The sequence below is a fragment of the Aquarana catesbeiana genome, linkage group LG02, assembly GCF_042186555.1.
Source record: "Aquarana catesbeiana isolate 2022-GZ linkage group LG02, ASM4218655v1, whole genome shotgun sequence".
NCBI classification, from domain to species: domain Eukaryota; kingdom Metazoa; phylum Chordata; class Amphibia; order Anura; family Ranidae; genus Aquarana; species Aquarana catesbeiana.
The window spans coordinates 373,877,898-373,901,841 of NC_133325.1; the positions used below are offsets into that span (position 1 = coordinate 373,877,898).

Sequence of the window (23,944 nt, forward strand, 5' to 3'; positions counted from 1 at the left end):
ACCACATAGGCACTCTTCTACATATTTTATGGGAATGTCCTAGAATCAGAATGTTTTGGAATAAGATTTTCTCCCTTATTTGCAGAACCTTTGGTTTTGCGATTAAGCAAGACCCAACTATCGCCTTACTTAATTGTCCAATCTCTAACACTTCTAAACCTAACCAGACTCTGATTCGGTTTATTCTCCTTGGAGCCAAAATGACTATTACCCGGTCATGGAAATCTCCGACAGTTTCCTTCCGCTTAGCAAAACAAAAATTTCTTGGATAATGTTGCAAGAAAAGATTTCCAATACCATCCTGGACAATTTAGACAAATTCAAAATCTATGGGAACCTTGGGCTACCCAGGTGGGGATCTCCCTATAACTTTGAATCATAAAACATAGGCTCGATTCTTTCCCAGGGTGGACCTCGGATACCCTCTTGTGATAGTCTTCTGTGCTTCTCCTCCCCCCCAACCTCTGTCACACGCACTTTACCTTTTCTCTTTTTTCTCCCTTTTTCTTCTCTTCAATCCCTTCACTATACTTCTTGATACTTCTTTTCTCTGGCTCTCTGTATTAATAGGACCTCCTTTAAATAATCAATGGGTTGATCTCGGGAAAGGCTTCCCTTCATTGCTACCTCAAGTCCTTTCGTATAAGATACTCTAGTTCCTGAGACCGACCTCTTTTCAAACCGAAACTGTCTTTTTACAACCCAGACTGTTGCTTCTTTGGTAATGACTTCATTCTTGTTTTTCTTGTCATTATTGCGTTACTCATTGTTCATAATGATTTGAATGCTTTATGCCTCTGTATTTTCTCTCTTCAATTTATGCTCTGGGTTTCTGGACCTCTCAACCTCCTGCACAGCAAGATCCCGGATGGGGTGTTGGTGGCGGGGGGTGCGGAGACCTCAGAGCCTTACCATATAACCTTATAATGGTCTATAAGCCTGGTTTTATGAATACTACTTGTTTTCTTTGTACTAGAAATCTTCTATGCACCCGATGAGCAAAACGTTCAATTTTATTTTCTGTTGTATTGTTGAAATTCCTCAATAAAATTATCTTTAAAAAAAAAAAAAGAAACTGAGGAAGGTCAAATGCATCTTAAAGAATATGCAAACCCAACATTTCAAATTCCTGATATGTGCCTGCTGTACCATGTACTTGTATGAGAAAATACCCTGTTCTCTTTGTATTGCTTCCTTTGTGAAAAATACCTGGTGTTCTTGCCAGTCCTTCTGCTTTCCTAATAAAAGCTGACCACACTAGGCATGAGAGAACAATGTGGTCAGTTTTCTGGTTGTGCTGACATCTTAGCCTGCTCTCCTTCAATGATCAGAACTGCCCCCTGCCCACACACACACACACACACATAGTCAGGAGAGCAGTGTGCTGCTGTTTCTCCTTCTCTATCTCTCTGAGCTCCTTATCCACTTAAGACTGGAAATAATGGTGTTTATCCCTTTCATGACTAAGCCTATTTTTGACATTTGGTGTTTACAAGTTAAAATCCGTATTTTTTGCTGGAAAATTACTTAGAACCACCAAACATTATATATATATTTTTTAGCAGAGAATCTAGAGAATAAAATGGCGATTGTTGCAATATTTTATATCACACAGTATTTGTGCAGTGGTGTTTTTAACACAACTTTTTGGGAAAAGGGACACTTTCATGAGTTTTTAAAAAACCAAGCAGTAAAGTTAGCCAATTTTTTTGTATAATGTAAAAGATGATGTTACACCGAGTAAATAGACATCAAACATGTCCCGCTTTATAATTGCACGCACTCGTGGAATGGCGACAGACTACGGTACCTAAAAATTTCCATAGGTGATGCTTTACATTTTTTTTTACGGTTACCAGCTTAGAGTTACAGAGGAGGTCTAGTACTAGAATTATTTCTCTTACTCTGACGATCGCGGTGATACCTCACATGTGTGATTTGAACACCGTTTATATATGCGGGCACGACTTCCGTATGCGTTTTCTTTGCTGCGCAAGCTCGCCGGGACGGGGGCGCTTTAAATTTTTTTTTTCTTATTTATTTTATTTATTTTTGTATTAATAAATTGTGTTTAAAATGAGTGTAAACATCCCTTGTGACAGTAATAGGTGGTGACAGGTACTCTTTATGGAGTCATTGGGGGTCTAAAAGACCCCCGATCCCTCCTTTGCACTTCAAAGTATTCAGATTGCTGTTTTCGGCGATTCTGAATACCGTATATTTCTTTAAAACCGACGCCATTGGCAGCCGAGTAAACGGGAAGTGACGTCATGACGTCGCTTCCGTGTTTACAATTAGTAGGCTGGAACGAAGCCACTTACGGCTTCGTTCCAGTCTGTCCCCAGCCCCCGGTGGCGGCGGATTGGTGATGGGGCCTCCCGGTGGAACGGGAGGCCTGGTAAGAGCGGCGGGAGGCGGCGGCATCCCCTCCCGCTCCTCCGGTATAACAGCAGCGGCTTTTATCCGCATTGGTTGCTATACCTGGAAAGCCAATCGCCGGCTCTAAAAAACAGTACTGGGATGACACCTGCAGCTGCGGGCATTATCCCGGTAAAACCCCCGAAAGCCGAGTACACACATCTGTGTACGCTCGGCGGGAAGGGGTTATATATGTTTTTTAATGTATATACACAAATGTTTTGCCTTTCATCTCTATTTTAAACAGCAAATGCCAGATTGTGCGTACAGTGTCAATGCTGATATGAATGACGACAGGTCATTTCTTCTAAACCCAGTATGAAGAGCCAACATTTTTGGATTCTATTATCTTCCACCTAATCAATGTTACAGCTCTGTATTTATGCAGTTGTCATGCATCTCCCAAGTCACTCATTTCCTAAACCTGTGCCAGCATTAAACAGGGCTCAAACAGGTAGATCACTAAGGTGCATGCGTCCACCACGTTGAATGAGATAGAAATTGTTTCATTCCCTAAGAACTGCTGCTTTCCCCTTAAAAATTTATGAGACTGCAAAAACACCTGAGGGAGGTCAAATGCTGCTTAAAGAATATGTAAACCCAACATTTCATATTCCTGATATGTGTCTGCTGTACTATATACTTGTATGAAAAAGTATCCTTTTATCTTTGTATTGCTTCCTTTGTGTGAAATCCCTGGTGTTCCTGCTAGTCCCCTTGCTTTCCTATTAAAAACTGACCACACTAAGCAGGAGAGCACAGCATGGTCAGTTTTCTGGCTGTGCTGAGAACTCAGCCTGCTCTCCATCCCCCCCAGGAGAGCCATTCACTGGAATAAATTGTGCTGCTGTTTGTCCTTCCTTAGCTCTCTGAGCTCCTTATGCAACTGAGAATAAAGAATGTGTGATCACAAAAAGGGGAAACATTTTTTTATTTTTTTTATTTAAATACACAAATGTTTTGCTTTTCATTTCTGTTTGAAACTGAATGGGTTGTTTTACAAGGTGATTGTTTACATATACTTTAACTCCACCTGTAATGAATTCTGATGATATAAGAAGCATCTCTAACTGATGTAAAAAATGCTGTGTTTGCCCATTGAAGAACATGGACAGCTGCCTTTATACAGTATAATTCATGCAATTTGAAGTTTTTAATTGGATGCTCTTATAGGGACCATGCAAAAGTAAAGTTTTCGTTTTTAACGGAGCCTGGTGGGGACCCGGCCACTTATATGTCATGTAACAGTGACTTCGCCCTATTGTAATTCCTTCTGTTACTGTCCACATTTCTGTGTATTTTAGCTTCCTCTGTATAAATCGTATTATAATATAACGCAGCAACCTCCTACAATAGCCACAACAGGTGTGCAGACCAAAGATCTCCAACATCTACTAAAATAGTTAAAGAATCAGTTTTGGGTAAAATAACTCATTAAAACTTTTTAAAAATGTAGCTTGAAAAGTCAGAGTCCCATGATTTTTTTTTTGTTGTTGTTTTGGATAGGAACCTCCACCATGTACTGCTGTCTGTGTCCATTGAGATTTTCCCTCACTATTTATCTATTTTAAATTAAAAGTGTTGCTGCAAGTCCTAAACTCATGGCCATACATACAGGAGGTTGCAGTCCTAACTACTAGCACTATACAAGTGGACATATCCATCACTTTCTTTCTGGATGACTGCACAGAAAGTGAGTGCACATCTCTTCAGTGGAGATGTAGACAGCAATAAAAACCTGACACCTGACAACTTATGTTTTTGCGCATTGCACCATTTGTCAGTTATAGCAAATTAGGAAATTCGATTTATCAGTTCACTGAAGACATTATTACATATGAACTTTCTATATGTATATATTCTGTATGTAGGCATTTTGTATGTAATATTTCTATAATTATCCTAAGGGTTATTGCTTCTTAATATATCTCTAACTTCAGGCTGGTAATAATTGTGAGTTGTCTATTTAACTGGACCCTGCACTCCTAACTTTAAAAAAAAAAAACCTGTGTGTGTACTGTATATGTGGGAAAGGGGAGGGGGCAAATTAGTTACCATACAAACTTTTACCCTGCTTCTGCCCATAGTCCTTTCGGCTAGATCTGAGCTACTGGGGATTTTGTAGGAAATATACTGACACTGGATCGCAAAGCTGGCTAAACAGAACTACATATTTTTGGCAGGTAAATCAGTTCACATACACTTATATATATGTAAAGATGCCTGCAATGCTACACAATCAGAGTGCAACAAATAATCACAACGTGCAACAATTAGTCACATATCTATATAAAATACAAAAACATACATATAAATATATCAATCTTATAGTGCAGTATAATATCACAATGAAAATAAATTATATATGTATAAAAGTCCATAAAGTGCAGATAAAGTGCAAAAAAGTCCTGTATAGTCCAAAAAACAAAGGTAATTCCTCCACCAATGAGATTGTTGCCACACTCTTCCCAGTGTAAAGAAGCACCAGCCACCACCTCATGAAATGAGCACTCACCAGAAAATGTGCTACATGTGTAGCAAGCTTAGCGTGTCATCATAGGTGGGTGAGAACCCAGGTAGCCTATTGATCTACAGTGCTCTCCTCTCCAGTTCCCAGCACCAACCCAAGCTGCAGTAGATAAAGCTCACACTTGAGCCAGCAAAGAGTATTAGTGTAATATTTATTGCACCATGAGAATCACATACATAGCTCACCAAACAAAGAGACCGATATGCAAAACCGCTGTTACTCACAAGGAAAGCAGCTGCTGAACAATATCATACAGAGGCTTGACGTCAACACTAAAGTCTCTGCCCCATGCACATTTCAGCCAACGTATATTTACCCAGTAAATGTGTAGTATACTACTAAAAGTTTATAAAATACCTAAATTCTAAGCTACAAAGAGCTGACTCCTCAGAGGCAGTGTCTCGGCTATTATGGTTAGTTTTTGCAGTTTTTTTTTTTCTCTCCAGACTAAGCTACACAACAGACAGCTTAATGACACACAAGTCTCAGTGACTCCAAGAATAGATGATGAGAGCGATGAGCTTAATTGGTTATCAATTTCCTTACGTCCTCCCCTATAATTGTTCTGTCAGTTACTTTAAAAAGGAAAGTTAATTTTGACTTAAAAAGTACCACCTATCTGTGCCCTAACTTTGCAAGAAGTGTAAATTTAAACCAAAAAATAGACATTTTAATTATCCTAAAAAAAGATTTTAATATAAATCAACAGTACAGAGCCCTTTTAGGACACTGGTGGGCCTATGTTAGACATGTAGTGATCATCCCCAAAGGGGCCAGTGGAAATAACCCAGATCTCCCTTACTTGTTTAGACGCTGCCAGGCCTGGGTACAAGTGCACACTGACAACATTCAGACTAGAAGTGTCTTTTTGAAGATTTATTGCAGTACTTGAACACAGGCGGATAGAGGAATGAGGGTTCAAGATACTCCACATATGCACACAGGCATTAGAGGACAGATAGATTCTCAAGCAAAGTCTTTTAGTGGCAGCCTTAAGTAGGTAAAGGTGACAGCCAACCCTCAAAACACAAGTACACCTGGAGCTCTTTGTGAAAGGTCCTACTCACAATGTCCAGAGGCAGCTCCCCAACCCACTCCCCTGCAACACTCTTCAGTGAAAGGTTTCCCTCTCCAGCTCAGCTTCCTCAGGTGATTCCAGCAAGCTTCTTTAAATCCAGGTTGCTCCAATGCCCTCAGCCAAGCACTTGCTGAGGCCTAACATCAACAGATCTTCAGTAACACAGCTGCCTCCCAGGGGCAAAGGCCCCAGAAGAGAGAGACCCCCTCTAAACAGACCTTCACAATCATTTATCTTCTCCCCAGCCACACCTTCTGGGCCTCCCTCCCAAGGATCGTCTGAGGTCGTCAGACAAATATTCATAAATCAATGGCTAACCCTTCTACTTTATTTCTGACAGCTTTTTCCGAAGGCAGGCAAAAACAATCAATCACCAAGCTTAGGGATAGTACTGATCAGACTTTAAGAATAAATTGCTGCTCAGCTGAGTACAACAGAGCCAAAAACTAATTTTAGTCAGCCAAAAAATGGTCCAAAGAGGTGCCTTGTGGAAGAACTGGTTGGGTCACCTAGAGTAGAGCTCCTGTGTGAATTGTATGTGTATGTCGGACTCAGTACTCAGTAGACACTCACTACTCCTCTATATGGTGCTGGAACCAGAAGCCCATCTATTGTGTTGATTGTATTCTTGCTCCAGGTCACCAGCTTAAAAAGTACTGAAGTACATAGCAGCCAGTTTCCTAGACTTTTCAGCTGTAGGTCAGTAATAGCAGCCCCAATATTTGTGTTTGGGTTAGATAGAAGCTGGACCTTTTAAGAGGTATAGTTATTCTTCTTTTAGGAGCCGTTAGCAAAGCTGCTCTTTCGTTACATCACTGATTATTTGGTTTTTGTGCATTACAGGAATCTTAATCAGGCATCACAGTGATCATGTCAGGGCTGGGCTCAGCCCATCCTTCTCAAATCTGGCCGCTCAGCTGTCGGCAAATTGCCAGCTCCTATCTCTCCACAGTGACTCACCTGTTGATGATATCCTGCTCGTCAGTCCTGCCTACTTAAGCCATCCAGTCCAGATGATCTCTGCTTTCACCTTGGTCACATCTCTAGAGACACTCTCCTGTGCTCCTGTTAAAGACTTGTTTGGCTGACATTCCTTCTGGCTCCAGATCCTGCTTGCTGTTCTACTACGCTAATTTCTGGCTCCCTGACATTTTGGCTTGTCTGACTATCCGTTCCGGTTCCTGAACTCTGGCTATGTTTTGACTATGTTTACTCTGTTTACCTTTTTTTATTATTATTAAACAAGTGTGATTTAACTGTACTTCTGTCTCAGTCTGATTCATGGTTTCTAACAGATCATAAGGCACAATGCCACTCTGATCAGCTTTGTGCCTTTGCCTGAGGTGAGTTAGGAAAGGTTTGTTAAGGGCTGTGTGCCCACTGGCTGAGGAGGCAACCAGCAGAGAGACTGCGAAAATATGGGACAAACTGCATCCTGCATTGAATTGCTATGAGAGACAACCTTTTATGCTGAAATGGTGGTGGTAATGTTCTAAAGGGGAGTATGGAGGATATGAGATGGGGCTGATTGTGCAGTAAAGGTATGGGGAGATTGTGACAACAGGCAGTATGTTCTGTAGAGGAATATGGAGGAGAGGACACAGGGAAGATTGTGCAAGAGAGATATGGGGAGATTATGACAGCCGGCAGTATGTTCTGTAGAGGAGTATGAAGGATAGGAATTGAAGCAGAATGTGCAGGAGAGGTGTGGGGAGATTATGACAGCAGACAGTATGTTCTGTACCTGACTATGGAGAATAAGACATGGGGCAGGATGTGTAGAAGAGGAATAGGGAGAATGTGACAGCAGGCAGTAAGTTCTGTAGAGGAGTATAAAGGATATGATGTGGGGCAGATTGTGCAGGAGAGGTATGGGTAGATTACGACAGCAAGCAGTATGTGCTGAAGAGAAATGTTTATGATGATGGATAGTAAGTGCAGAGGACATGACGCCCAGAAGAAGAGTGTAGATGGTGAGCAGTATGTGTTTGAGAGGAGTGGGTGAGAGTGTTCAGTGAGAGTTCAGAAGAGGAGTGGGTGAGAGTGTTTTCAGAGAGTGTTCAGAGAGTTCAGAAGAGGAGTCTGGGGAATATGGCAGTGAGCAGTATGTGTAAGTTTGTGATTGACTGATGGTTGGTACCAAAAAACCCAAGCTTCCGCCCACTTCTTCTTGGATAGGACAGGGACCTACCTGCTGGTAGTTGTTTATCTTCGCTATATTGTGCACAACTCCTTGCCAGAGGCCTTCCCACAACATTCCTGGCCATTAGCCTTTATATTCTCAAGAAAGGAATGTCCACACAAAGATTAAAGTTTCTGAACTTTACTGTTGTTGTTCAAAGATAGCAGTGACACATTGCATCACACAGACATACTATCCAGGTTTATTTGGCATTCTTTGCCAATCACATATAGTGGATTAACCATAGCAGTCGTTATGTGAAAGCTGCACACTGTCACCACTAAGCCATCTTTCCGTATTAATTTTCTCTCTCTTTCCCAGGGTCATTAGTACTCACTCATGACTCTCCTTTATGTCGCTCCAGAAAACAGGACTTCTAAAGTTACCCCTCTAGTGTCTGGATCTCCAGGTGGATTAGCACTTAAACAGAGAACACTTAGCCTGGCCTAAAAGGTCTTTGCAACCTGCTCCTAGCCTAGGTGACATAAACGGATGACCCCGCCTTCCTCTAACATCACCTACTGTCAGAGGGGATGGGGTCACCCGTTTGCGTCACCAGGTGGCCCTCCCCTCAGCTATATAACAGCTGTCATCACGAAGAGGCTTCAGTCGACGGGAGCCTCCCATGGAGGCGGAGTGGATGCCTTTTTGGGGTTTTTTCAGTTCGTTGGGCGGCGTGATGGACGATGGATTTACATCGGGACATTTTTATTTTTTTATTTTTTAATAAAGGATTTGTCCCCATCAACATGGGAGGAGGCCCTAGTCCCCATCAACACGGGGACAAGGTGTTTTGAGGGGGTCCTAAGCCATTTAAAGAAAAAAAAAAATTGGTGCAGGTTTCCCCTTAATATCCATACCAGACCTGAAGGGCCTGGTATGGATTTTGGGGGGACCCCCACATGTTTTTTTTTTCAATTTTGGTGCAGAGTTCCCCTTAATAATTATACCAGATTCAAAGGGCATGGTAATGGACGGGGGGAATCCCATGCCATTTTAAATTACTTTTTTTCCTTTAAAAATGTAATTTTGCTGTGCTATTGTTCTAAACACGGGAAAAATGCGCTACTTTACAGGCATACTAAGGACACCCCCCAGGCAAGATATTTAAAGGAATATTTAATTTTTATTGTTTCACATTAAGCATTAATATAATCACTGCTCCTGAAAAAACGGCCATTTTTAAAACTTTTTTGTGCATTGATATATGTCTCCTGGGGCAGGACCCAGGTCCCCATGCCGTTCTTTTCAATGATTTGTATCTATATTGCCAGGATCCGACAATTCATTACAACCATGAGCAGTTTTAAATGAGATTTTTTCTTTAGAAATGTCATTTTGCTGTGATATTGTTCTAAACACGGGAAAGATGCGCTACTTTACAGGCATACTAAGGACACCCCCAAGGCACGATATTTAAAACAATATTTCATTTTTATTGTTTCACTTTAACCGCTTACCGCCCACCGGCCATCATATGACGGCCAGGCTGCGCGGCTCTTGTTCTGGGCAGGCGTCATATGACGTCCGTCCATTTAAACAGGGCATGCACATGAACATGTGCGCGTAGCCCTGTACTATCGGTGGTGGCATGTCACGGAGACACCGCTCGTCACCGAGGGGGTGAACAGCCATGCCCAATGTTTACCGCGTGATCGGCCGTGATGAAGTCATGGCTGATCACAGATGGTACCTCCCCACTTTGCACGGTGCATGCGTACAATCTCGCTACCTGTGCATGTCGGTGGCAGCGTGTTCCCGGGAACACTGCTCGTCACCGACGCTGGTAAACAGCCATTGGCTGGCGGCTGTTCACCACATGATCGGCTGTGATCCTTTCACTAAATGTAAACACAGAGGGGTAACGAGATGTTACCGGCTTCTCCTCCTCACACACCGATTGTGTGAGAAGGAGATTGCAGTAACATCTCGTTACCGCTTACAGTGTACACCAATCACACTGATTACCCCCCAATAAAGAGGACCTGTCACAGTCCATCAAAGTACCTGTCACAGTCCATTAAAGTATCTGTCACAGTCTATATGAGTACCCGAGTACCTGTCACAGTCCATCTGAGTACCTGTCACAGTCCATCTGAGTACCTGAGTACCTGTCACAGTTCATCTGAGTATCGAGTACCTGAGAACCTGTCACAGTCCATCTGTGTACCTGAGTACCTGTCACAGTCCATCTGAGTACCTGTCACCGCCCTTCAAAGTACTCGAATACCAGTCACCAGGCCATCGGGGTACCCGAGTACCTGTCACCAGCCCATCAGAGTACCCCAGTACCTATCTGCAGCTCATCACGTTACCCGAGTACCTGTCACAGTTCATCTGAGTATTGAGTACCTGAGTACCTGTCACAGTCCATCTGAGTACCTGAGTACCTGTCACCGCCCTTGAGAGTACCCAAATACCAGTCACCAACCCATCAGAGTACCCGAGTACCTGTCACCAGCCCATCAGAGTACCCCAGTACCTGTCAAGGGGCCATTAGAGTACCCGAGTACCTGTCACCAGCCCATCAGAGTAACTGAGCACCTGTCACCAGCCCATCAGAGTACCCGAGTACCTGTCACCAGCCCATCAGAGTACCTGAGTACCTATCAAGAGGCCATCAGAGTACCCGAGTACCTGTCACCAGCCCATCAGAGTACTCGAGTACCTATCTGCAGCCCATGAGAGTATCGGAGTACCTATCAGCAGCCCATGCCTCATAGAATATACGTTGGGGTGTTTGCTTTCCAAAATGGGGTAATTTTGTGGGTAATTCCACTGTCCTGGTGCTCAAGGACCTTCAAAAGTGTGATAGGTAGGAATGAAATGAGATGTGTAATTTATGCTCCTAGAACGCCTGAAGGTACTACTTCAATGTTGGGCCTCTGTATGTGGCCAGGCTGTGTAAAAGTCTCACACATGTGGTATTGCCATACTCAGGATGAGTAGCAGAATGTGTTTTGGGGTGTAATTTATGCTATATACATGCTATGTGTTAGAAATATCGTATAAATAATATTATAAAACTTTGTGTAAAAAAAAAGCATTTTCATTGTTTTTCCACATTTTCCAAAAACTTCTGAAAAAAAAAGAACCATTCAAAAGACTCATTATGCCTCATAGATTATACGTTGGGGTGTTTTCTTTCCAAAATGGGGTCATTTTGTGGGTAATTCCATTGTCCTGGTGCTCCAGGGCCTTCAAAAGTGTAATAGGTGGTTGAGAAATGAGATGTGTCATTTATGCTCGTAGAAGGTGCTATTTTAATTTTGGGCCTTGTATGTGGCCAGGCTGTGTAAAAGTCTCACACATGTGGTATCTCCATACGCGGGAAGAGTAGCAGAATGTATTTTGGGGTGTAATTTGTTGTATGCATATTCTGTGTGTGAGAAATAACCTGATAATATGACAATTTTGTAAAAAAAACAAAAAACTTCATTTTGCAAAGAATTGTGGGAAAAAAATTCAATTTAAAAAAACTCACCATGCTACTTACTTAATACCTTGGAATGTCTACTTTCTAAAAAGGGGTCATTTGGGGGGTATTTGTACTTTCCTGACTTGTTATGCCCCGTACACATTATCAGACTTTCTGACAACAAAACTGTGGATTTTTGTTCGAAGGATGTTGGATCCAACTTGTCTTGCATACACACATGGTCACACAAATGTTGGCCAACAATTACGAACATAGTGACGTACAAGACGTATGTGATATCTCCATTACGAATGCTAGTTTTACAAGACCGAGTGCTTCCGGCTCGTACTTGATTCCAAGCATGCGTGAAGTTTTGTGCAACGGACTTGTGTACACACAATCAGAAAGTCCAACAACAAAGTTTTGTTCGCGGATAATTTGAGAACCTGCTAGCCAACATTTGTTGGCAGAAAATCCGCCAACAAATGTTCGATGGAGCATACACATGGTCGGACTTTCAGCCAACAAGCTCACATCCAACATTTGTTGTCGGAAAATCCAATCGTGTGTATGGGCATTAGTAGGAACTTTCTCCTTCATGATAAAGCCTCATGGGTGGGGTGAAATGTGTTGGGGGTGTGGCCTGGATGAGGTGTGGCCTGGATGGAGTCCGGCCTGAGACTGTCTTCACTATAGTCACTGTCAGGCTTTGATGGATGTGCAACGTTCATGTCGTGTATGGAAGTATAAAAAGTAACTGGCATGTATGGGAGTATAGAGAGGAACTGGCATGTCTGAGAGTTAGGGTAGTAGTATATTTCAATCCTCAGGAAGAATTTAAGGAGAGGAGAGGCCTGTTTTTTTATTTATTCTTGTAAAAGTATGCAGCTTTACTGGTTTTGGACTCAGGATGCAGTGCTGAAGTAGCAAAGCGCCCAGCAATGGATACTTTTAACCTTTGGAAGGCCCCTTGAACTGGTGTGCCTGGATCAATTGCCCCTTTTACTATTACAGTAAATGAAGTCCTTTAGCAATATCACTCAATATCATTCAAAATACATTTATCAGTATATATTTAAAAAAAAAAATCACCTACACTTGTGGGTTTTGCTGGGTGTCCAGTACTGTTATTTGTTGGCTGAGCTGTGCTGTGTTTTTTTCCCACTTAGAGCTGGGTTTATAAAGGTCTTTCAGTGCATTGCTGTTAGAGTATTGAGTGTTTTGTAGCGCATTGGGTACCTTTTGTTGAGAATTCAGCATGTTGTTTTTGACAGTAATACTTTTTGTCTACCTCATTTGTGCTGATAACTGTTAGGCTTTCAATGGTAGCCAAAGTAACCTTGTCTTCGAGCACCCACGGAACGCGCCATAATGAATGGTGAGACCGTCAATGCACTGCGAGATTGCAGTGCATTGATGGCTGCTGATTGGCCAAAGCATGCACCTGACCTGCATGCTTTGGCCAATCACAGCGCACTCTGCTGTGAGAGCCATGATTAGCCAAAGCCAGGGTGCCTTTGGCCAATCATGGCTCAGGGGGCTGAGTCCACATCCCACACTATGTAATGCTGCTTACACGGCAGCCGTACATAGTTTTATGAATGAGAGCAGAAAAATTACATTTGCAAAGGTAAAAATGTCATTTAACTGCTCTCGGCTTTAATGTATTGCCGGATCCCGGCAATGTAGATAAAAATCATTGAAAAGAATGGCATGGGTCCCCCCCCAGTCCATTACCAGCCCATTCAGGTCTGGTATGGATATTAAGGGGAACCTCGCATCAAAATAAAAAAAAATGGCGTAGGGTCCCCCCCAAAATCCATACCAGACCCTTATCCGAGCTTGCAACCTGGCAGGCTGCAGGAAAAGGGGGGACGAGAGAGCGCCCCCTCCTGAACTGTACCAGGCCATATGCCCTCAACATGGGGAGAATGCTCTGGGGTACCCCCCAAAGCACCTTGTTACCATGTCGATGGGGACAAGTGCCTCATCCCCACAACCTTTGCCCGGTGGTTTGTAGGGGTCTGCGGGCGGGGGGCTTATCGGAATCTGGAAGCCCCCTTTAGCAAGGAGACCCCCAGATCCCAGACCCCCCTATGTGAATTGGTATCGGGTACATTGTACCCCTACACATTCACCAAAAAAAGTGTCAAAATGGTTAAAATGACAGGAGACAGTTTGGGACAAGTCTTTTATTAAAAAAAAAGTGTCCCATAATGTAACTCTATCTTCAATCACAGCTTCCGATGACCCGAGAAAAAAAAAAGAAACTGGAAAAAACCCTGCCTCGATGGGAGGCGTTCTGTTGACTGCAGGCCTTTTCCAATGACAGCTATTATATAGCTGAGGGTGGGGCCACCCGGTGATGTAAACGGGTGACCCTGCCCCCTTCTGACGTCATGTGACACCTGAGCTGGGGGGCACCCGGGCCGAGCTGCAGATCTGTGTGTCCATTCCTTGGCTAGGCCTCATTGGCTCACTGACTTTGATTGACAGCAGCGGGAGCCAATGACACGCTACTGCTGTCTCAGTGAATGAGGAGGGCGCATCCCGGGCAGTCGAGTTTCTCCTGCAACATCGCTGGATAGAAATGAGCTCAGGTAACTATTAGGGGGGCTGGGGGGAGCTGCTGCACGCAAAAATGCATAGGATGCATTAAGATAAAAAAAAAAAACCTTCTGCCTTTACAACCACTTTCATTTTATTACTCCTATACACTACAGTAAGTATATAACATCCTGTGCTGAAATTTACAGTTCTTACTGAAGTATGGTTCTCATAGTAGTTGCTCGCTCTCAACCTCAGCCAATCATAAAACTTTTGTATTCATGTCAGTGAATACAAGGTGTTCTTTGATTGGATGAATGGGATCCTAATGCTCACCCGTCCCTTCACCAACACAATATGCCTTGTATTCAGTGAAAAGAATACAAGATGTTTTATGACTACTGAGGTCGAGAGTGAGCAACCTGATATGAGAACTGTCATCCAGTCAGAACTAAGATTTATTGCTGAATATTCAGCGTTTATGGTGTTATATAAGAATAATACAACTAACGGTTATAGCAAACTCAGCAGCCGCCTATAGGACACACAACATTGTTGGTTCATACCATGCAATTGTCTAAAATGTGTTTTTATCCTGGAGTCTAACTTTAGTTTTTGGCCTTAGATAGAGTAGGGAAGGATTAGAACTCATCCTTCAAGTCAGGAAGAGAGACAAAAATCAGCAGCAGGGACTAAGATAACAGTAAAAGGTCTGGTGAAACTTTAGTGCTGTTTAAGCCGCGCTTTTTGGCTGCTAGCGGGGCGCTTTTAACCCCAAAGAAGGGGTGTTGTGGCGCTTCCGAAGTGCTTTTAAGACAATGGGCAGGGCGTTTTGGGAGTGTGGTACACAGCACTCCCAAACTGCCCCAAAGATGCTGCTTGCAGGACTTTTTCTAACATTCTGCAAGCGCACCGCCCCAGTGTGAAAAGTCACACTGAAATGAATGGGAGGTGGTTTTCAGGCTCTATTTAGAGGCTATTTCTAGCGCTAAAATACCTGAAAACCGCCTTAAAGGGGTCTAAATGAGAAAACATTTAAAATAAGCACAAACCTGCAGATGTGAGAGAAACATCTTATTGTTCTCTTGTAAAATTGACCCCTTTCACACTGGGGCCGTGGCTGCATTAGCACTAAAGCGCCGTTTGTTTTAGCGGCACTTTATCGATGTTTAAGCGGAGCTTTTCGCCCACTAGTGGGGCGCTTTTCGGGGTTAAAAGTGCCTGTGTTGCGGCGCTTTCAAATTGCTTTTCAGGCGCTTTGGAAGCGCTGCCCATTAATTACAATGGACAGGCCATTTTGGGAGTGCTAAAAACAGCGCTCCCAAACCACCCCAAAGATGCTGCTTGCGGGACTTTTCCTAATGTCCCACAAGTTCACCTCCCCAGTGTGAAAAGTCACACTGAAATGAATGGGAGGCAGTTTTCAGGCACTTTACAGGAGCTATTTCTAGCGCTAAAACATCTGAAAACCGCCTCAGTGTGAAAGGAGTCTTACAATTTAGTTTGTACCAGTATGACATTTTGATGATTGCAAGCATTATTATCATGACTTGAATAGAGGAATGACCATTTGTGTGGAACTATAGATGAACTGTAGCAACTTTGGAACAGTCACAATAGATGTCAATTGGTAGCATGCTGGAGTGGCTTACTGCAAAAGACAGCTGTTTGCTTGACTCATGGGACAAAAATACAACTTAGAATTTTTTGTATCATTTTGGATTACTTTTGTGCACTTTTACAAGCTTAGTAGGCTCATGTTGAAATGTGCCATAGCATGTTGCTGAGCCTACAAATCATAGGCGTTTACCCATTTCTGGCCCAATAACTCCAATTTATGCCCATACAAAGCAGCCTAAAAGATCACTAATGCAAAAGACCAATTTTAAACGCAGCACTGCTTTGTGCATTTTCCAAGCTGCTGTCATTGATGAAAACCTGTGACATTTTCAAATTCAAGCATTGCAGAAGCTTGTTAAAGTCAAGGAAATTGAATACATGTCATTAGTAAAGAGCACAATTTTTTTCCTGTGCAAGTCACAACTGCTGTCACTACAGGCTCCTGAAATGGGTTGAACATAACATCATGTACAGAAACAGATAACACATTTGCACAATGTCATCCATCTGTGATGTGCATTTCTATAGAAGTCACTGTGCTAGAAAAGGACACTGAGGCTCCTATAGTGTAAGTAAACCTCTTATAAGTGGCATGTATACCTCTAGCCTCACTGCCAGAAGGTATTTCTAGCAATCTGTGGCACCAACTTGACTCAGGAGCCACTTGTTCCTTTTTAGAAATCTGAGCATTAACATCTCTACAGCTTTAAGGTTCCCTTGGTTTTGAGGGACATTTGTGAATATCTACATGCACCAAATATGAAACTGGTCTTACTGAATGCCCTAGATTTTAAACATTTTAATGCAAAATAGTTTGTAGTATGCTTTTAGGCTAGAACAAACTACTAGGCTGATTGTAATAGAACAGCTCACAGGAGCTGAAACAAACCCACAAATCCTTTCAGATTGAACAGACCTTCTGGCCAATGTCATAATTGCAAAGAAACAAGCCAAGGCCGGGGCTCAAAAGAAAGGTAATCTTCTCATTTTAGTACATTACATAAAAAATCTTAATGTGAGTGCATCAACACAGCATAATTTAATACTTTATCATTTTCTATATAAGTATATAGACATTAACTAAATAGTGTTCCAGCTTCAGGAGCCCCTGTAGTTCCTATATTTCCCTAAATATATAATGTTAGTGCTGCAAATTTTCTAATGCTGCTAATGCATGTAGTTATGTTATTTGACTTTGTGATGTTGACAAAAAAATTATATTTCTCAGCATAGGCTTACCAAGTCTCAGCAACAACTTACAGTAATGCCGCGTATACACGAGCGGACTTTTCGACCGGACTGGTCTGACAGACTATCCGACGGACTTTCGGCAGACTTCCAACGGACTTTCCCAAGGAACGGACTTGCCTACACATGATCACACCAAAGTCTGACGGATTCGTACGTGATGACGTACGACCGGACTAAAATAAGGAAGTTGATAGCCAGTAGCCAATAGCTGCCCTAGCATCAGTTTTCGTCCGTCGGACTAGCATACAGACGAGCGGACTTTTCGATAGGAACTGGGTCCGGCGGAGTTCCGACGTAAAAATTCGAAACATGTTCCAAATCTAAAGTCCATCAGATTTTCAACCAAAAAAGTCTGCTGCAGGTCCGATGAAGCCCACACACGGTCAAATTATCTGCTGGACTCGGTCCGTCCGACCAGTCAAGTCGAAAAGTTAGCTCGTGTGTACGCAGCATTAGAAGACATATTCAAACTTTCAGAACTGAAGAATCTGGGGAAAACAAGGCAGTTGTAATGTAAGACAGTGGTTTTCAAACTCAGTCTTCAAGTACCCCCAACAGGCCATGGTTGCAGGTTTTCCTTTATCTTGCACAGGTACTTTTAATCAGAGTCAATGGCTCAGTATTTTGGACAGTTATTTTATCTAAGAGACATTCCCAAAACATGGCCTGTTGGGGGTACCTGAGGACTGAGGTTGAAAACCACTGATGTAAGACACACTGACAAATGAGGCCATGCATTGGATGCATGTAATTTATTACAGTGAATTGTTTTATAAGTGTATTTTGCTGCATATATAGAGTGTATAACCAGGCTTAAAATGCTAGTATGCGATGTGCTTTTTAACGTGCATTTGTTCTACTGGCAGTATGTGTACAATATTCCTAACTGCCCTGAGTACACAGTGCATCATTTGATAATATGAAGTGACCTGTTCTTATATGTTATGAGGCTAGCTTGAAGGACTGCTGTATGCCAATGCCATCGATACTCCTATGGCATTCTGTTTTTCGTGTTAGTACAGTAAGCACCAAAAGCAGATTGCATGGGTTACTCAGGACTCAAAATTTCAAGTCCTGAGCTACTAGCCAGGCCTCAAGGGTTACTCACCACGAGTTGCCCCACCCAACCCCTACATGGCCCCACCCCTAATTCTGCCCCTAAACACACCTTCATAAATTATCTCATGAAATGACACTTAAATGTTTTATGCAGAATTAAGTTATAAAAATAAATATTAACAACAACTTTATCAGTGCCCATCAGTGCAGCCTCACCTGTGCCCAACAATGCAGCCTACCTGTATCCATCAATGCCGCTTCATCTGTGCCCAACAATGCGGCCTACCTGTGTCCAACAATGCCGCTTCACTTGTGCCCAACAATGCAGCCTACCTGTGTCCATCAATGCTACATCACTTGTGCCCAACAATGCAGTCTACCTGTGCCCATCAATTCTGCTTCACCTGTGCCCAACAATGCAGCCTACCTATGTCCATCAATGCATCCTACTTGTGTCCATCAATGCATCCTACCTGTGTCCATCAATGCATCCTACCTATGTCCATCAATGCAGCCTACCTGTGTCCATTAATGCAGCCTACCTGTGTCCATCAATGCAGTTTACCTGTGTCCATCAATGTAGCCTACCTGTGTCCAACAATGCAGCCTACCTGTGCAGGGGAAGAGAAAAGAGGAAGAGGATTGCCAGCCGGATCATCAGAGCGCAGAGGAACATCACTGTAACAGCTTTCATTTCAATTGCTGTGTATTCCCCACACTTGCCATCACATACAGCCCCCCTCATGGCCTAGGGACTTTGATATATGTCACACGCCCCAGGATTGGACGGGTGTCCAGGAGGTAGGGCTGTATGTGACAGCGAGTGCGGGGAACACACGGCAATTGAAATGAAAGCTGTTACATTAATGTTCTGCACTCTGATGATCCAGATGGCTCTTTCTTCTCTCTTCCTCTGGGCGATCACTGGGAGAAGAGCTCCTATTCAATCCCGCCTGCTGGTGGTGCTCCTCCCCGCTCCCAATTTGAGGGCTGGGTTACTCTATATTTTTACTCTATACATTTTTTACTCTACATTTTCTATGTAAAACACACCATTTACATTAGAACATCACACACTATGAACATAAATAACATTGTTTCTTTGAAACAATACATACTGAATTGATTTAGACTGCAGTATTACCTGAGAGTGAAGTGCTCCACTGTGGAGTTTGGTTGCAAGTAAAGCAAGATGCTAAGGATCTCTCCTGGTCTTAGAGGTCGGTCTGGTAGCCTTATGAAGATATTTGTATCCAAATGCTGTTCCTGTATTTGCTGCACCTGAATTGGTTGATACAGACTTACACTACCAATGCGGAGAAGGGGATGCTGAGTTGGAGCTTCCCCTCCTCTCCGTGACCCTATTTCATTTTGGCAATTTCCATTTGAGTCTGGTGCATGTAAAGTATAGAATAATTCTATTTGCTGACTCTCTCCATTAAGGTCTGCTGCATCAGGTGAGGCTTTCCGTCTTCCCAGGGGTGCAGCTGGTAACCCAAACCAGCTTTGTGGGAGTTCAGCCTGGGCAAGACAAGTAGCAAGACTTCCCCGTAACCGGCAAGAACTCTTGAGTTCCCGCATTTCCCGGAAAACATGTAACCGAACACAGGGAAGACGTTCTGTGACACCAAAATCATCCCAATCCCGGCCAGCTACATAAAAGAGCACCTGTACTACTGGTTGGGTGGTAGGCACCCTTGTACGAATTATATAAGCTCTCATTTTCCAGTTTACAGTTAATCTGTCTGGAACCTCCAAGATGCTAGAAGGCTGAAGAAGTTCCTTTGGCAAAACTTGTCCAGAAGCAAAAGGTCCCAATGTGACATTCAGAATTGGTAAATCCTTTGTCTGAAACACCACAAAAGGCTCCGACCGTTGTAGGAGGGGCATACTTGAATTCCATGTTGGTAGAGGACCATCTTCTCTTAAAAAGAAGGCTAAGCGGGTATTGGAGAGGCGGTAACTCACTGGCAGTAAAGCAGATGGAGATGGTGGAAGGGCTGTTGGATGGATTGTGGGGAGCACTTTGCAGGATGCTGAAAAAGAAAAATGTGAAGGTCAGGAAACAGGTAAGAAGCTAGGCAAGACCTATCAAATTAATACTTAGCATGGCATGGGTCTGTATCCTCTACTTAAAAAAATGTGTTGCATGGGTAGAAAAAAAAATTAGTTTAATTCTTAAAAAGTCAGTTGAGAAGTTTCTCCTTTAACATAATGTTCTATCTATCTATCTATCTATCTATCTATCTATCTATCTATCTATCTATCTATCTATCTACTACTCTCTCATTTTACTGAAAAACAAGTCATACACTGGCTTTTGTTAGAAAACTTTTTAATTAAATGCTGTTAATATAAATGTTTAATCCTCATAATATTTGCTGTAATCACAGCATAGACCTTTGCTCCAGGAAATGTATGTTATTTATTACAATCTTCACCCTTAGAGATAGAACAGATACGGTAAAAGTACTGTAGGACTTAAGATTTTCTTTCTAACATAACCACTAAAAAAAAAAAAACATTATTATAATTAATGGTGATTTCAAATAAAGTATCACAGAAAACAACATATTCAGGCAAAAAAGGAAAAATTGGTAAAGCATCTAAATGATGGCACTGTTATGTATATATACATAATATATATAAATATATATATATATTTATAAAAAATATATATATGTATATATACATAACATATATATCAGCTACTTTGCCACAGCTATTTGGCATGATTGCATCGAATTGCAGAGATGAAGGAACAGGGAAAAAAATAAGACAAGCTGAGAAAATCACTAAAGCATCTCTGCAAACCTCTAAAAATGTTCAGAGGAGAGATCACTTGGTACTCAGTGCTCTGATGGTTTCTTTAACAGTCAGGTTCTGAATTCTAGCATGGAAAGATCTGTGAATCGTGCAGAGTTGTAGAGGGGGAGCATGTGTCACTGCTTCTAATGGGGGTTAGGGAAGAGTATTTTCCTGCTTAGTATTCACACCCAGGCTCTTTGCTGAATGCAGACTCACTATGCATCCAGAACTTGACCAGAGCTCATCAGGGAGATGGGTGTTTGCCAGACACATGGAGGACAGAGTTGATTTCTTAACCCGTTTATGAAACAAACATGCTAATCAAATATTTGTCTGTAAGGACATAAATAACTGTATGGCTGCTGTTACACTGCATGTTTAAACAACACACATCATTTGACCTAACGCTGCCAAAGAGATACGTCTCCATAAAGATAATGAACTGCTTTTATCTGGGGATCTGCAAAATCATAATCAATGCAGATGATGGATAATGTTTGAAATTTTGGCTACTTTACTTTGGTCCTCTTATGCTCTTGTCTAATTGCAGCTGCCGTACTATAAGGATAGGAGTATGGCAGCTGCCTCTGCTGACTTGTTTTTATAATGTGCTGACTGGGTTTGTCATCCTGATCCTGGCTGCGCAACCTAGTGAGCCATTGATCTGGAATGTGCTTGCAGCTAGTGAAGTCTGCACTCATCCCTCATATTTGTTCTAGGTTGGTGATGCTACACATAGTTACATAGTTAGTCTGGTTTAAAAAAAGACAAAAGCTCATCCAGTTCTAACATAAAAAAGTACACAAACACAAATAGAAAACCACCATATACACAGGGGTAGATTTACTACTGTGCATGGTAGATAATCAGCCTCCAACTTCAGCTTGTTCAATTAAGCTTTGACAAAAAAAAACTGGAAACTAGTTGGTTTCTATGCAGAGCTGCACCAGATTTTTCACTCTCTAGTTTTTGTAAATCAACCCCTATATCCATAGTTGATGCAGAGGAAAACAAAAAACAAATAAAAAAAATCCTTCCTGATCCCTCATAAGGCAATCAGTTATTCCCTGGATCAATTTTACCTATTAATATTAGTATTCAGTTAGACTATTGCAATTAGGAAAGAATCCAGGCCTCTTTAAAAACATTCTACTGAGCTGGCCAAAACCAGCTGTTCAGCTGTTGAGGGAGTCTATTCCACATTTTCACAGCTCTTACTGTGAAGAAGCCTTTCCGTATTTGGAGGTTAATTTTTTTTTTCCTCCACACGTAAAGAGTGCCCCATTGTTCTCTGTCATGACCTTAAAGTGAATAACTCAACACAGAGTTCACTATATGGATCACTTATGTATTTATACATGTTGATGATATCCCCCCTTAACCACTTGACCTATTGAAGATTTACCCCCCTTCATGATCAGGCCACTTTTTGCAATACAGTACTGCAGCCCTCAAATTTTCCATGCCTTTTCTAGTGGAAAATGGGGGCTGGCGAGGAGCTGGGCTGTCTTGGAGCAGGGGGCAGCACCGCCGGCGGGCGGGTTGATCAAGAGCTGTTCTCCCAGCGATCACCCCGGAGGAATAGAGCATGGAGGAAGAGGAAAGCCACTGAATCACAGAGCACGGATAGCCCGCTGTAGCAGCTTACATTAGAATTGCCTCCACTCTGCTCAGAGTCACACACAGCCCCGCCTCCTCCTGATCCCACACCTGTGATAGACAGAATGTGGGTCCAATGCTAGGGTGCGTTCTGCCTATCACAGGCATGGGGTCAGGAGGAGGTGGGGCTGTGTGTGATGGGGAGAAGAGTGGAGGCAATTGTAATGTAAGCTGTTCTGGCATTCTATCCTGCTCTGTGATCTTGCGGCTTTCCTCTTTTTCCATTCATGATCTGGCCGTTCTCTCTTTTCCTCTGCCCAGGTGAGGCTGCAATGGTGGGCACAGTGAGGCTGCAATGATGGGCACAGTGAGGCTGCAATGGTGGGCACAGGGATGCTGCAATGGTGGGGACAGTGAGGCTGCAATGGTGGGCACAGTGAGGCTGTAAGGGTGGGCACAGTGAGTGAGGCTGCAATGATGGGCACAGTGAGGCTGCAATGGTGGGCACAGTGAGGCTGCAATGGTGGGGACAGTGAGGCTGCAATGGTGGGCACAGTGAGGTGGCAATGGTGGGTACAGTGAGGCTGTAATGGTGGGAACAGTGAGGCTGTAAGGGTGGGCACAGTGGGGCTGCAATGATGGGTATAGTGAGGCTGCAATGGTGGGCACAGTGAGGCTGCAATGGTGGGGACAGTGAGGCTGCAATGGTGGGCACAGTGAGGCTGCAATGGCTGGGACAGTGAGGCTGTAATTGTGGGCACAGTGAGGCTGCAATGATGGGCACAGTGGGGCTACAATGGTGGGCACAGTGGGGCTGCAAAGATGGGCACAGTGTGTCTGCAATGGTGGGCACAGTGAGGCTGCAATGATGGGCACAGTGAGGCTGCAATGGTGGGCACAGGTCACGCTGCAATGATGGGAAAAGGTCACGCTGCAATGATGAGAAAAGGTCACGCTGCATTGATGGGAACTGAGGAGGCTGCATTGATGGAAAATGGTGAGGCTGTGCTGAGGGGCACTGATAATGTTGTTGTTAATATTTATTTTTGTAATTTAATTCTGCATAAAACATTTAAGTGTTATTTCACAATATAATTTATGACGTGTTTAGGGGTGGAATTAGGGGTGGGGCAGGGTTGAGGTTGGGTGGGGCAACCTGTGGCGAGTAAACCTTGAGGCCTGGCTAGTAGCTCCTGACTTGAAATGCCTGGCACCCACAGATTGGCTTCTGCTGTGAATAATCACAGCAGAAGCGGACCAGAGGCAGCACGTGCATTCCCCCTGCAGGCAGAAGTGCAGGATTACATATACTGTATATACGTGATCCTGCACACAGCTGCCGCCCTGTAGCAGTAAAACTTCTACAGAGCAGTCAGTAAGTGTTTAATAGCCTCTTCCCAAGAGAGAATACATTTGGTTCCTCTAATCTTTCCT

General features: G+C 43.0%; 1 protein-coding gene across 1 annotated transcript in view; it reads right to left on the reverse strand.

Annotated features, from left to right (window-relative positions):
* Positions 1–23,944, reverse strand: part of TMEM132E (transmembrane protein 132E) — a 741,227-nt gene that overhangs the window by 180,842 nt on the left and 536,441 nt on the right. The window contains exon 2 of the mRNA XM_073615123.1: positions 19,248–20,139. Within this exon, the coding sequence (XP_073471224.1) occupies positions 19,248–20,139 (892 nt within the window). The remainder of the gene's footprint in view (positions 1–19,247; positions 20,140–23,944) is intronic.